The following is a 14,063-nucleotide window of genomic DNA, read 5'->3' as shown; positions in this document are numbered from 1 at the left end:
AAGCAAAATCCTAATGCAATCTTTTGGTAGAAATTGAAAGACTATTTTTTACTTCATGTGCAAACATAAACAACCCAGACTGTCAAAAGCAAACCACAACAAACTAAAAGCAAGACACTTTACAGAAGAGCTCAGAGGAGTACTATGACTTAGTGTCAGGACTCACAAAGCCAGGTGTACGACCTTATGGACAAGTGGATCAATACAGTAGGGTTGTCACCCACACATACATGGATAACTGACTTGACAAAAGAGCAAAGAAAACTGAGTGGAGAGACAGTCTTTTTAACAAGTGCTGTCAGAACAATAGACTACTCACATAGGAAGGAGCGGACTTCAGTCCATATCTTTTATCATATAAATATCAAGCAATAAGCGTAAAGTGAAGTCACTCCACGTGTCTATGAGAATGGCTAAAGTTAAAGGAGAATTCTGACTACACCAAGTGTTGACAAGGATGTAGAGAAACAGAACATTCCCATATTGCTGATGGGGATGCAGTTTGGCAGATTCTTAGAAAGTCAGAAGTGGACAGATGCATGGCCTGTTCCCATTTCTTCCTATAAACTGTGGGAGAAAAGGTTTATGACTTTGTGTTAGACAAAGATTTCTAACCATGGATATTGCATCAAATATGCAACCTATAAAATAATGAATAGATTTTCATCCACAATAAAACACTTGTTACTCTAAAGACCTTGTTAGCAAAATTAAAAAAAGCAAGGCAGGTTTTGGAAGAAAGGGACCACAACATATCAGGTTGACTAAGTGAGGATGGATAAGAAACTCAATTTCAGTAATAAGAAAGCAATCCTCTTCAAACAGAGAAAATACTTGAATAGACATTTTATGAGAGAACACAAGGGGTAAGTGTCTAGGGGGATGGCTCAGTTGGTAAAATGCTTGTTTCACAAGCACAAGGATTTGAGTTTGAATCCCTAGCACCCAAGTACAAAACTCTAGGCACAGTGACATGGATAGGTGTGTAATTTAGACCTGGAAAGGCACGGTCATGAAGATTACTGGGGCATACTGTCCATTCAGCCCAGTCTGCTGGGTCAGTGAGCCCCAGGCCAGTGAGGGATACCATCTCATAAACAAAGACAGAGAGTCACTGAGGAAGACACACAGTATTGACCCTTGGCCTCCACAGTCATGTGTATACCCTGCTCCCCAAAGAGAAATCGAATGACCAAATATCACATGAAAAGATGCTTTAACATTTCTAGTCACAAATGAAATTCAGAAAATGTCACTCCACCCCTCTATGAGAATGGCTAAAGTTAAAGGGAAAAATCTGACTACACCAAGTGTTGGCAAAGATATAGAGAAACAGAACATTCACATATTGCTGATGGGGATGCAGTTTGACAGGTTCTTAGAAAGTCAGAAGTGGACCAGATGCATGGCCTATTCCCACACATTACTTGAGAGAAAAGAAGATGTATTTCCATACAAATACTTCAACATAAATATTTAGAGGACTTTATTTCTAACTATCCCAAGCTGAGAACAACTCAAGTGTCTTTCAAAGATAAGCAGGTAAATTCCATTCAAAGGTGTAGTAGTTCGCATCAACAGTAAGAATGAATGACAGGCTGATATATGCTAAAACATGGATAGAAATCAAACCAAGTATGTTGAGTGAAAGAATCCAGGATGTGTATAGGTATGTACCTCCATGAACATGTACATACACCACATATGCACATGTGTGCACTCACGAACACACACACACACACACACACACACACACACACACACCTTATTTCTAGGAAATCCTAAAAATAAAAGAAACAGGTTGCCCATGGAAGGTAGGAGGAGTCAGGAGGTGGGTCTAAAAATGTGTGTAAGGAAACTTGAGGAGTTGATGGAACTCTTCATTGTCCAGAGACAGCCAGTTTCCCTGGCGTTGACATATGTTGTTGCCATTACAAAAGTGGAACCTTTTGTTCACTTATCTTCATACACACCCATTATGGTTCAGTAGATCTCTCTAAAGAGACCAAGTATTTAATGATGGCGCATAGGTTTGTATGTGACAGTCTGGCATAACTAGGTCTCAGAATCCTCCTAGACACATAACTAAAGCTTTTTTTTTTAATTCATAGATTATACATTTTGAGGATTTCATACGTGAGTATAATGCATATACTATACATCATTTCCATCTTCCCTCTCCCTATTCTAACTCCTCCCATCCCCCTACTATATCCCCTCCCAAACCCATTGTGACTTTTTGTTGTTGTTGCTGTGAGCCGGACCTTTAACAGTTGAGCCATCTCTTCGTGCCAATGGCCTATGTTTTAATTGACAATCTATTTGTTCCTTTTTATGAGGGGCAGTGTGAGGCTTCATTACAGGCATGCAAATGGGCTTGTCCACCTCAAACACTTAGCAATGTGCTTGGTCCATCCACAATCATCTCTTTAATCATCGGTTTCTTTTTCTTTAGTTAGTTAGAAGACATAGTTCCCTACTGTGCTGTAGACCTTTATGTTATTCTTCCTCTCCCAATCCATCAACCATTCTGGCTCCATCTCTCCTCTCTAGACTCTAATCCTTCCAAGCCTTTACTGGGCAGAGGTCTACTTTACTTCTGTGAGACCAGCTTCTTTGGCTCACACATGAGTGTGAACAGTGCAGCTGGTGTCTCCAGGCCTGCCTTGTTTCACCCCATGCCAGGCTTGTTTCATTCCATACATTGTCTGGTTCTAGTCCTATGGTTGCGATTGACAGCATTTTATGCATTTCTGTGGTGCAGTAGTATTCCTCTGTGTGTGTCGGCATAGTGTTCGCCCATCTCCCTTATCTGCTAATTTTTATGCACTGTCTTATTTATTCCTACCTGAGACTGTATAGTAATCCTTATAACTTATTTTTTTCCTCGCTTTAACAGGTTTTGTGTAAATTCTGGCATCTCATGCCCAAGATTCTAGATAGAATTGGGGTTGATGGTAGAGTGGAGAAGGCACAAGAGTAAGAATTACTGCACCTATTACCTTACAGGGGAGAGGGACCATGTAACTCATCTTGGAAACTGTATTTCACACCTAATAGCCACTTTGAGGGAAGGAGGTATGGAAAAACCTGGAAAGCATTACTCTGTCAAGGGTGTTGCTGCCATTGAAGAAGCTGTCTATGGGAGTCGTAGATAAGTGGCCCATTGAAATGATCTTGGCTATCTTCATCCTTTTAGCCCACAGCCTGTTTCCAGCTTGCTGTACAGCAACTGTCTTGTCCAGACACTGAAGTCAGCTGTAGCATTAGAACCACTTTTGAATGTGATGATGTCACAATGACCCAAGTCTCATTCAGAGAAGGGCTGATGTGTTGCTAAGCAACATTCTGTTTGCTCTGGTGGATCCATCCCTTACTGTGCTGTTGACCTTGAGAAGTACACAATGGCCTGAGATATGTTAGGCTCATAAAAGAGATTTGGTTAACATGCTGACTAAGAAAGCAGGATCCAGTATGCTTTGCAGCTCTGGTGACATTTGGGATATCTGCAGAGTCAGAAAAGATCTTACAATCTGACTGCTGGTAATATAAGGCAGTCTACATCATAGGGTAGACATACAGTGTATCAAAGAACCATAGCACCAAGGTATCTTTCCTAGGGCTCTGTATCTAGGGGCTCTGTGACTCTCTCATTCTCACAGTGCTTTTGTGGTGAATCAACTCCTGTTCAATCAGCTAATTGACCTTTTGCTCATTAACTGGCAACCATATGCATGTCCTCGATACACTCCATAATTAAAGTTTGAGGCACCTCATACCCCATCTCTCTCTCTCTTGGCAGGAACTCACTATATAGCTGAGGGTAGCCTGGACATCAGAATTCTCCTGCCTCAGCCTGTTGAGCACTAGAGTTAACAGAGGTCTGCCACCAAGCCTGCCTCTACATTCTTCTCTTTCACATAGAGATGGGTGGCTTCTTGGCTTACTTCCATAACTGGCTAGCTGCATCAGGGTTGGCTCTCTAGCTCCTTTACATTTTGTACAAATATTTTATGAGATTAACTCTGTACATTCATTGTTTCTAAAGTGAACTTTATCCCTGTCATCTGGTGAACCAAGGTGTCCATTTATTTATTTATTTATTAGCAGTCATTTTTGAAACCAACAAGATTAATGAGTTTTTTTGAGCATGGGTTGGGTATGGCAAAGTCTGAGCTTGAATCTTAGTTTTGAGGGTGGGAGGCAGGAGAAGGCAGGTGACTTGGATATCCTGAAAGAACTTGGAGATGTATGCACATGCATGTGTTTGTGGAGTAGGCACGGAAAGAAGACAAAGAAACAGAAACCTGAAGAGCGAGGTTGGCTGACTTCGAGATTCAGAGGTTTGCTGTGTCTTATACTTGATCTATCATCTAAGAGATAGAATTATGAAGATATATAAAGATAGAATTGGAAAAGATACAGTAAAGTAACTCAGTTACTACTATAGGCTTATTTTCTATTATTTTTATTGTTGTTGATATTTTTGTTATTTGACCTTTATATATTTGTCTTGAGAAGAGTTTCACTTGATAGCCCAGATCAATCTCAAACTCATGGCAATTCTCCTGCTTCAGACTCCTAAGTAATGAAAAGTGATACCACACCTGGCTTGTTATTTAACTATATGTTAAGAAATGTATAGTTTGTATTAACATTTTTACATAAGTGGTAGGTAATATTTTTGTAGTGGAATTTTCCCTTAATTAATTTATTGGATAATAAATATAATAAGAAGCCAATCGCTGGTCAAAAAGGAGGAGGCAGGCCTTCCAGGTCTGGGAGAGGAAATTACATGCAACAATTTTTCATTTATCTTTTCCTTTCTGCTATGGGAGATGTCAGAATATTAAATTATTTCTTCGAGAGCCTTAAAAATACGGACAGCATAATAATCAGGTCCTGTCATTCATGCACTCCCAATCCCAGAAGTTAGGAAATAAATCCAGAGAGATTGTGTAAGGATAGCCTGCGACATATATTGTGGTTCTGTTACACACCCAGATGTAACACATACACACACATATAACACAAACACAAATGAGTAACATACAGGTTTTTACTAGCTAGGCTAAAGAACCTATAGATGTGGGCCAGTGAGATGGTTCAGTAGGCGAAGGCTCTTACCCTCAAGCCTCATAACTTGGGTTCAATTCAAGGGACTCACATAGCTCTGACTCTTGCAAGTTGTCCTCTGACCTCACGTGTGTGCTGTGACACACCACCCACCCTGCCAAATAAGTAAGTATAAAAAACAAAGACAAAACAGTGATCCTCTGGATGTACACACTCTGATGGTAAGTGAGGATTCTGGAATATTCTTTAATACGACCATGTAACTAACTGCCTGGGTCTCATGGACATGGAGAAGGAGAGGCAGATGTATGGATTTTCACCACACATGAGACCTCTCTCAGATTCCACGAGGAGACCCTGGAGGCTTACACCCATTCCTTGCTTTTATCTTGCTTTTTGGAAGCCTCTGTTTCTTTTCACGTTTTATCTGACTTGAGGACAACCCTTCCAGACTCATTTTCCTCAAGCCACATGATGGCTGTAAGCCAAGCTCCCTTCAGAACATCTTTCCCCTAAGCTCTGTCTCCACTCTTTAAACATATCTTGAAAGAATCAAGTTCAAAAACGCAAGCCTTCGGAGATAACTGAGTGAAGCATCACATGTATTCTGTTTCTGGTTTTCTCAGCTTTCCCGGCAGTAATTGTACCTCCCTTACAAACCAGGATGCATTTCCTATAATTAGAGTTTGCTACTGGTACTTACTTCATGAAGCTTGCATCTGTCCCCCTCTTAGACCCACAGACATTGCCTGGGAACTGTGGCTTTGGGGTAGAGGAGTCATAGACTTTCTCAACCTGGAGCCCTAGAGATAAAGATCTGGAATGAAGAGTCAACCATATTTGGCTCCTTATGAGAACTTAAGGATAAGAGTTGGTGCTGGCAGGTGAGAAGCCCTCTGGAAAACACCAGGTTGAGTCATTTTGTCACCTGCATACCTGCCCATTTCTCTACCTTATTGAGTTAAGATCCATCAATCCCTGATATGTCCTCACCTGCTATTTCATCAACACTACCGGAAGTGAGTGAGGGACACAGAGAAGCCAGAACCACATGGTGAAAGAAGCCCAGTTTTCTGGGTCTAGCTGACCACAAGAGTCATGTGTGCTGTCCCACAAGGACATTTGCAATATGTAGAACCACTGGGATTGTAGGGCTTGCTTGTTCCTGCAACTTACCAAGACATTATCCTGACTAATGTGCCTTCCAGATGTGCTGAGTTAAAGAATGGTACAGTATAGGGCAAAGATAGAAATTAGAATGGGGGTAGACAGCACTATGTATGAACTATGTTCAGAAAGATACTTTCTCTGAGTGAGCCAGTGAAAACCTGAGAGGTCTGAGGGTAAGAACGGGAGAGAGTCCACACACTCCCTTTAATGTAGCAATGACTCTCTGTGTGTCACAACATAGGAGTTAAATTGGAAGACGTTTTAAAAGAGAATAGAGACAAAGCATGGAGAAATAATATTGAAAATGTCTGTTACCAATCTGGAGAGATACAGAGTCAATCTGGTTATCAGGAATATAAACCTAAGGACAAGAGGAGTCACCATCATCCAGTTCGTGATGGACATATAGGGCTGGAGAGTGTGAGGACATTGTAGAGTTTTCAGTGTGTACAAGACTTTTGTTGTACTGCTTCTAGGAATTTTTAAAGATATATTATTTCACTGGGCAGTGGTGGCACACGCCTTTAATCCCAGCACTTGGGAGGCAGAGGCAGGGGATTTCTGAGTTAGAGGCCAGCCTGGTCTACAGAGTGAGTTCCAGGACAGCCAGGACTACACAGAGAAACCCTGTCTTGAAAAACCAAAAAAAAAAAAAAGATAAAAAGATATAAAGATATATAATTTCTTTATTCTCTCTCTCTCTCTCTCTCTCTCTCTCTCTCTCTCTCTCTTTCTCTCTCTCTCATCTCTGTGTGTATGTGTGTTTTATATGCACATATGTCGGTACAATATGCGGTTTATAGTACCCTCAAAGGACAAAAGAAGGCATTGGATCCATGAAATCAGGCATTCCAAGGTCACCCTGAGCTCTCACGTGGGTGCTGGCAACTGAACCATGGCTCTTAGGAAGAGCAGACAGTGCTCTTAACTGCTGAGCCTCTCAGGGATCTTTCTCATCGTGTGGACAGTGACTTAGGCCTGGGTGGCTGCTGAGAGGTTTCAGAAAGTAGTCTATTTAAGTCTGTTCTACAGAGTTTCTTTCTTGCCATATTTTGACTGAGTAAAAGTACCAAATTCAAGAAATCCCGAAAGCTTCAGGTTTTAGAATAAGCGAGGCTTATTTGTGGGGAAGGAAGCCACAGAGGACACTGTAAGCCCTCATGAGATGGGGCTAAATCAGGGGGAGTGTTCAGGAGAAAGGGAAAGCTCACTGGCACTTCGGGGTCACTTGCTGCACCACGGACTCTCTTGCCTTTCCCGGACCTTGGTCTGTCTTGCTGATGGGAAATTTCCACAGCTGGACGTTGTGAGCCATAACGAGACATAGAAACCCTTCAGCAATGCCATCTGAGAAGAGAATGAAGCCTTGCTCCAGATGTGCCTCTTTACAGGCTACCTTCACACCTGCAAGGCACTCCATTCTTAAATATGCTTCTCATTCCCCAGACAGGCCCAAGGGGATCCACATCCTTAAATAAAATGCCTGTCTGTACTAAATTGTGTTTCATGGCTGACTTACACCTCAGTAAAACTAGAGGACCAGAAGGAGAATTAGTTTCATTCTGTAACTAACATGGCCTGTGCATGGTTCAGTTTTGGGAGACAGGATACTTGTGCAAGAGGAAGAGGTCTTCAAGATACGCTGTGATGTACACCTACCTGCACTCACAGAATCCATGACGACAAGGGCAGCAGGCTCTTCTGCAGGCACCTTCTCAACATGGGATTAACAGAGCTTAGATATGTAGTATTGGGATCAAAATTAGTACCCATGGCCTCAATCAGAAAGCCTTCAGATTTTCTGCATATTAGCAAATGACACAAAATTTGCTAAAATGGTCCATTCCTGGGCCCCACCCAGGGTGCTGTGATTGAGAGTCACTGAGAATGGGTAGTGTCTGGAGATCTGTGTTTCAACTATCTTTACTGGTGATTCCGAGTACTCAAGATATGTGAAATGTTCTCCCTCAAGTTAGAAGATGAAGCCTCCATTTCTGCCTCAACTGCAGCCAATGGCTAACAGGGAGCTTTTTGAGACAGAGGAAAGAGTGTGGATGAATGCTTCTCAGATGCCTTTTTGGGTCAAGTATCCTTTTTGGTTTAAACTTGTAAAGGTCCAATAAAATTAGGATGATTTTCATTTGCCCAGGAGAAACTGGAAGGTTAAAGGAAGCAGGATAGTAACTCTCACTAGCTAATCTTGCCACACACCTCAAAGGATGTCAGAATACTTTAAAGGATGATTAAAGAACATGTGTACAGTCACCTCTGCATTGTATGCAAGGGGGGCTCAACAGGGTTAAACATTGGTGGTTATATCTTTTCATTTTTAAGAGTCATTAACAAAACCAAGAGGAGTATGGGATGAGCAGTAGTAATCTCTGGGGATGGACTACTATGCTATTTTAAAGTACACAGTTTCGGGGGTGTTTTGTTTATTTGTTGCTTTTTCTTTTCTGGAGCAGGGAAACTATTCTGTATTATTCTCCTTTCTGTCAGAGTCAGGTGGGCAGCCTGACCCAAGCTAGAGATTCTGGAGACAACTTTTGAACAAGCATGCTTGGGTCTAGAGAGAAAAGGTCATAACCCAGCTTTATACAGGGCAGAACAGCGTGTGACAACATTTCAACAGTACTCACACCCAGAAGACATTTGAATCCCTGTGATCAGAGTGAGTGGAGACCCAGCATGGCTTGGATTTGTGAGACTCTCAAAAGTGGGGAGCAAAGAAAGTTCAGAGATAGAAAGGTTTTTTTTTTTTTTTTTTTTTTTTTTTAGATCATTCACTTGTATAGTGGCAGAACTCTGCAAGAATTTAGGAAGGAAGTGTGCCATTTTTTTGGCCATTGAGCTATATATACTGAGGCCAAGGCATTTGCAGAATCAGTGAGGCTTTAGTATCCTCTCTGAGTCTGAGGAGGAAAAGAGATTAGAGAAGGCAGGTGAGTCAAACTCCAGGATCTGAGAGACGAGTGGAGGGGGAGCAGGGAGCTGGGAACAGAGCAAGGATAAGAGGGGGGAGATTTAGGGAATAAAGTCAAAAACAGAAACTCACCAGAGGAGGATTCCAATATAGGGAGAGGGGTAAGGGTCTTATCCAAGAGATGCCCTAATCACAGTGGAGAAGCATTGCCAGGCAATGAGAGGTGTAGCCTTTGACATGGCGGGTACCCAGGAGGTTTGAGTAGTTTTCGGGAGTCAGAGAGACCAAGAGCAAGTACACTTACCAAGTGAATGAGGAGAGATGAATGATTAGAGTAGGTGGAAGAGAAGCAGCTGAAGAGGCAGACCCTGATATTTGGAGTTGAATATGGTGGGTGGCTGAAGGCAGTGGAGGCAAAGAGCTAGACCTTATACAAGTCAAGTCAGCAACTTGGTTTGGTCACGAGAGGCTGGGCCCTTGAAAAGGGATCAATGTGTACCTCGCCTGGGACTTAGCAACAGATATACATGAGGGGGCATAGTAAAGAAACTGCCAAAAAGACTGCTCCATATGGTTAAGATTTGTATTGGAAATATGAGAGAGGACTACCAGAGGCATCTGGAAGAGTCCAGAGCAGGCGAAGAAGTAGATTGACCATAGTCAGGGCTATGGAAACAGGACAGGAGAGAATGGGGCTAATGAGATAGCCGGAGAAAGGGAGAAAGGAGAGAGAGAGAGAGAGAGAGAGAGAGAGAGAGAGAGAGAGAGAGAGAGAAAGAGAGAGAATAGATGATAGATAATGATGATAGATGATGAAGATAGATAGATGATAGATAGATAGATAGATAGATAGATAGATAGATAGATAGATAGGTAGATAGATAGATGATAGATAGATAGATAGATAGATGATAGATTTGAGAATAGCTGGGTTATAAGAAGCAGCTATGAGGAGGAAAACCCATAAGCTGGAGGGAGTTTAGGGTAAAGAGGTCAGCAGGGCCAGGATGTTAGCATGAACTTTGGTATGTGTCACAAGTAGGTACTTGTGATACTGAGAGAGGCTGCAGGTCAGCACAGGCTTTGATGTGTGTATAGATGCCATATGTTTCTTCTGCCAAAGCTAACTACAAATGCCTCTCTCTGGCTAACAGGAACCAATTTCACTCGTTGTTGAGAAACAGTGTTTTCTCTGCCAGAAATCTTCTAGTCCATTTTGAGCTCATTTCTGGATATATGGGCTGCCCTTTGGAGTTTGGGGAGCTGAAGTTTCCTTTGGACACCACATACATCACATCCCCCTCTTAATCTGACATAAGTATACAGAGAAAATGTTGACCTTGGCTCTGCACTGAACTTGTATCTATTAGGGAAGAAGGGACAGTGGCCATGGACTATTTTTGTCCCTGTGAAGTATGATCTAGCTTTGTCTTCAGATTAACCACAACTTGCCTTTCCAATGGTCGGCTTCCTGCCTTCCTTTGAGGCAGCAGAGTATGAATGCCAACGAAAGCAATTTTCAGTTCACGGCTCTTCTGAGCCAGCCTACTTGTCTTCGCCAGGTGTGCCTAGGTAAATGTTTAACTACCAGGTCTCTGAAAACAAATCAAAATCAAACAAGGCTGGGCTGCAAAGGGTGCCTAGCCCCTTTGCAGCCCTCAGATGGCCCTGCAGGTGTGGCGTGACCTCTCCACTGCTTGCTGATGTCATAGTGGAATGGTGATCTCTGGGCCTGTTTTCCTTTACTGAGAGTTTTTCTTTTCTTTCTTTCTTTCTTTCTTTTTTTTTTTTTTGGAAGCTTTGTTTTGAGAGTGTTTATGACTTCAGCAGAGCTTTTCCCAAATGGTGGTCCTGGCTAAACATGCCCCTGAGCTGTTCTCAACTCCTGTTCATTCTCAACTGAACAACTTAAAGCTGAGACAATTTCGTGTCTGGGAATCTTCACTGTTGCTGCTGGAAATCGCTACTTTATCTAAAACACCAAGGTGGCGTGAAAATTCAAGTGGTTTTTAAATGACTTCTGGAGCAGTCTTTTTATTTACTGTAATAGCTACCTTACAGCCCTTTCTCCTGTCAGCCAAAGAGGTCTGTCTGCTTGCTGTGGCTGCTCCGAGGTTTTCTCTGTAGTTGGTGCTTCTCTGTGTGACACAGAAAGCAGCTGTCTGGTGTCAAAGAAGAACTAACTTTTCCTTTAAAGTGCAACACTTTAAGCGTTTTGTTTTCAGCCTCTAACCCTCCTAGAACCATTTTATCAGGTCTGAGATAGGGGACACAAGAGGCCAAGCAGCTGGCTCTTGGCTGGCATTACTAAGTAAGAGAGGTCCAACGCAGATCCCTGACCCCCAGTGCCACCACACCATGTCCCTGATCCCCAGTGCCACTGCATCATGCTCCTGATCCCCAGTGCCACGGCACTATGCCACGAGTCCTGCCTCCTTCAGGAGTCAGTCCATAGCTACGTTACACAGACGCTTTTCTATTTATTTTTAAGAGTCTTTAGGATTTCATATTTAGCTAGATGAACTTATTTTCATATGTGCATGTGGTGGTGGTGTATGTGTGTATGTCTCTCTGTATGTGGTGTGGTGTGTGTGTGTGGTGAGGTATATGATGTGTGTGTGTGTATGTGTGGTGTGTATATGGTGGTGGGGTGTGTGTGTGCATGTTATGTGTATATGTTTCTCTGTATGTGTGGTATAATTGTGTGTGCGGGTGTATGTGGTGTGTCTGTAGTGGTAGTGGTGTGTATGTGTGCTTTGGTGTGTGTGGTGTGTATGTGGTCATGTGTGTCTGTGTGGTATGGTGTGCATTTGTGTGTGCATGTTTTGTGTATATGTGTGTATGTTTCTCTGTGTATGGTATGTTATGGGTGTGTAGTATGTGTGTGTGAGTGTGTGTGTGTGTGTCTATCTGTTTGTGAAGTGTGGCCTGGGACTGAATCGAGGGCTTCCCTCATGGGGAGCAAGGATTCTACCACTGAACTGCTGCTCCATCCCTCTTTTTACTTTGAAGCAGTCTTGCTAAGTTTCCTTAGCTGGCCTTGAACACATTCAGTGACCCAGGTAGGTCTTGAACTTCTGCCTCAGCCTCCCAAGTAGTATCATAAGCCTGAGACATTAGGAACAGCTGATCATTTTAATTTGAACTACCCTAGAGAAAGTTCATTTTCTTTTGGAGTGCTTTAATATGAATGAAGTTATCCAACATGATCAGTGCAGGAAAGCTCTCTCTCTCTCTCTCTCTCTCTCTCTCTCTCTCTCTCTCTCTCTCTCTCTCTCTCTCTCACACACACACACACACACACACACACACACACACACACACACACACACACAAAGAGGCTGCCTCTTTGAATAGGTCTGGAGACGTCCAGGTTTGCACAGGCACCTGCTCTCCTAAGTCCCACTTGTGTCCAGATAACAGCAGCAGAGACTCTTGGTAGGAAGAAGATTCCTACCAGTGCACAGCATCCTATCTATGTGAAAACCCACCAAACAGAGAAACATCTGATGTCCTATGATTCGTGTTTTCTCTTCAGATATCAATTCCAGGTTTGATATGTCATTCGTCACATGGTGTGAGAGGAATAGATCCCCGTGACACAGGAGAAAAGAGAATCACAAAATCGTGTTTTCTGTCAGTACTCACCCTCGCCCACATTTTCCCTTAAGGAGCGTTGGCACTCTGGATCTCCAGGACAGTCCCAGGGCTGCAGTCTGCTGGCCTGTTTCCTCCTTGTCATAGCTCCCCGTGAACAATGCTGGTGTGCTTCTCCGCCAGCGTCTGGTGCTGGAGACTCACACTTCACTAACCTTGAAGACACAAGTTAGAAATGCAAAAGCATTTAAAATTCTGGAATGGGTCGAGGCATTTCAGTCATTGAAGGGTCACATCATGGATATTGGGGGAAGTCAAATCGACAGCATCATGTACAGAATCTACCATTCATTTATTCATCTATGCACAAAGCCATAGAAAGTTCTTGCTACATCTATGTAAATTAGTAAGAGATACATAAAACACAGTCCTGCCCTTATGAAGTCACACTCTAGTTGTGCAAAGTGAGTTGTGTAGTGGCAGGTACCTTGGCCACATATGCAATGTGCCAAGAGAGAACACAAAGAAACATAAAGAAGATGGGAGTTAGGTGTGTCTTGAGCAATAGGCATGTTATAGGTTTTCTCATCGGGAACGAAGGTCAAGGGGCTCTTCGTTGTCTATAATCCAGGGCTTTAGACATGGTCTTTGCTTGCTTTACGGTCTTCCACAGCTTCTGCCTCGTCTTGCGATCCTCATTTAAACCAACTTACTATGTTTCTGAGTTTATCTATTTGAAGCCACCCCCAGTTCCTGCTTTACCTGTTACCAGTAGCTTGAGAGGATCATTCAAGCCATGTGTTTTTCGTATTTCCCTCACAAAGAGGGAATAGTAATATTTTGGAAATGTGGTTTTCAAATAGCTGAGATGCAAAGCTTGAATTTTCATTTCTTTTTAATTTGGAAGAAAAATGAACTGGGCTTTCAGAGGGCTGATGCTGGCCAGTACTTCATTTTCTTCTCTCATCTCCTCACAGCCATAGGTATCAGTTTTAAGTGGTGTGTGTGGGTGTGTCTGTGGGTGTGTCTGTGGGTGTCTGTGTTGGTCTCTCTCTCTCTCTCTCTCTCTCTCTCTCTCTCTCTCTCTCTCTCTGTGTGTGTGTGTGTGTGTGTGTGTATGCATGTCGCTCTCTCTCTCTCTCTGTATTTATGGAAAATATTAAAAATGTTTTTAAGAATTGGCAATCTGAATCTTTGCGGAAGGGGAGAGTTTCTCCTGTCAAGAACAAAATCAAAATGAAGTAGGTGTTGGAGTAGAAAAGTGAGGAACTGGTCTGGCACACAGTAGTTGGTAAGC

General features: G+C 42.6%; 1 protein-coding gene across 3 annotated transcripts in view; it reads right to left on the bottom strand.

Moving 5' to 3' along the window:
* The window catches only part of Nedd9 (neural precursor cell expressed, developmentally down-regulated 9), a 175,988-nt gene that overhangs the window by 98,269 nt on the left and 63,656 nt on the right, over nucleotides 1-14,063 (bottom strand). For all 3 annotated transcript variants that reach the window (XM_028763276.1, XM_028763278.1, XM_028763277.1), the window contains exon 2: nucleotides 12,818-12,981. In XM_028763276.1, the coding sequence (XP_028619109.1) occupies nucleotides 12,818-12,829 (12 nt within the window). In that variant the 5' untranslated portion in view covers nucleotides 12,830-12,981. The remainder of the gene's footprint in view (nucleotides 1-12,817; nucleotides 12,982-14,063) is intronic.

Source organism: Grammomys surdaster, unplaced genomic scaffold, assembly GCF_004785775.1.
Source record: "Grammomys surdaster isolate TR1022 unplaced genomic scaffold, NIH_TR_1.0 137, whole genome shotgun sequence".
NCBI classification, from domain to species: Eukaryota; Metazoa; Chordata; class Mammalia; order Rodentia; family Muridae; genus Grammomys; species Grammomys surdaster.
Note: the sequence above shows the minus strand (reverse complement) of the source record. Positions and strands in the feature narration are given on the sequence as shown.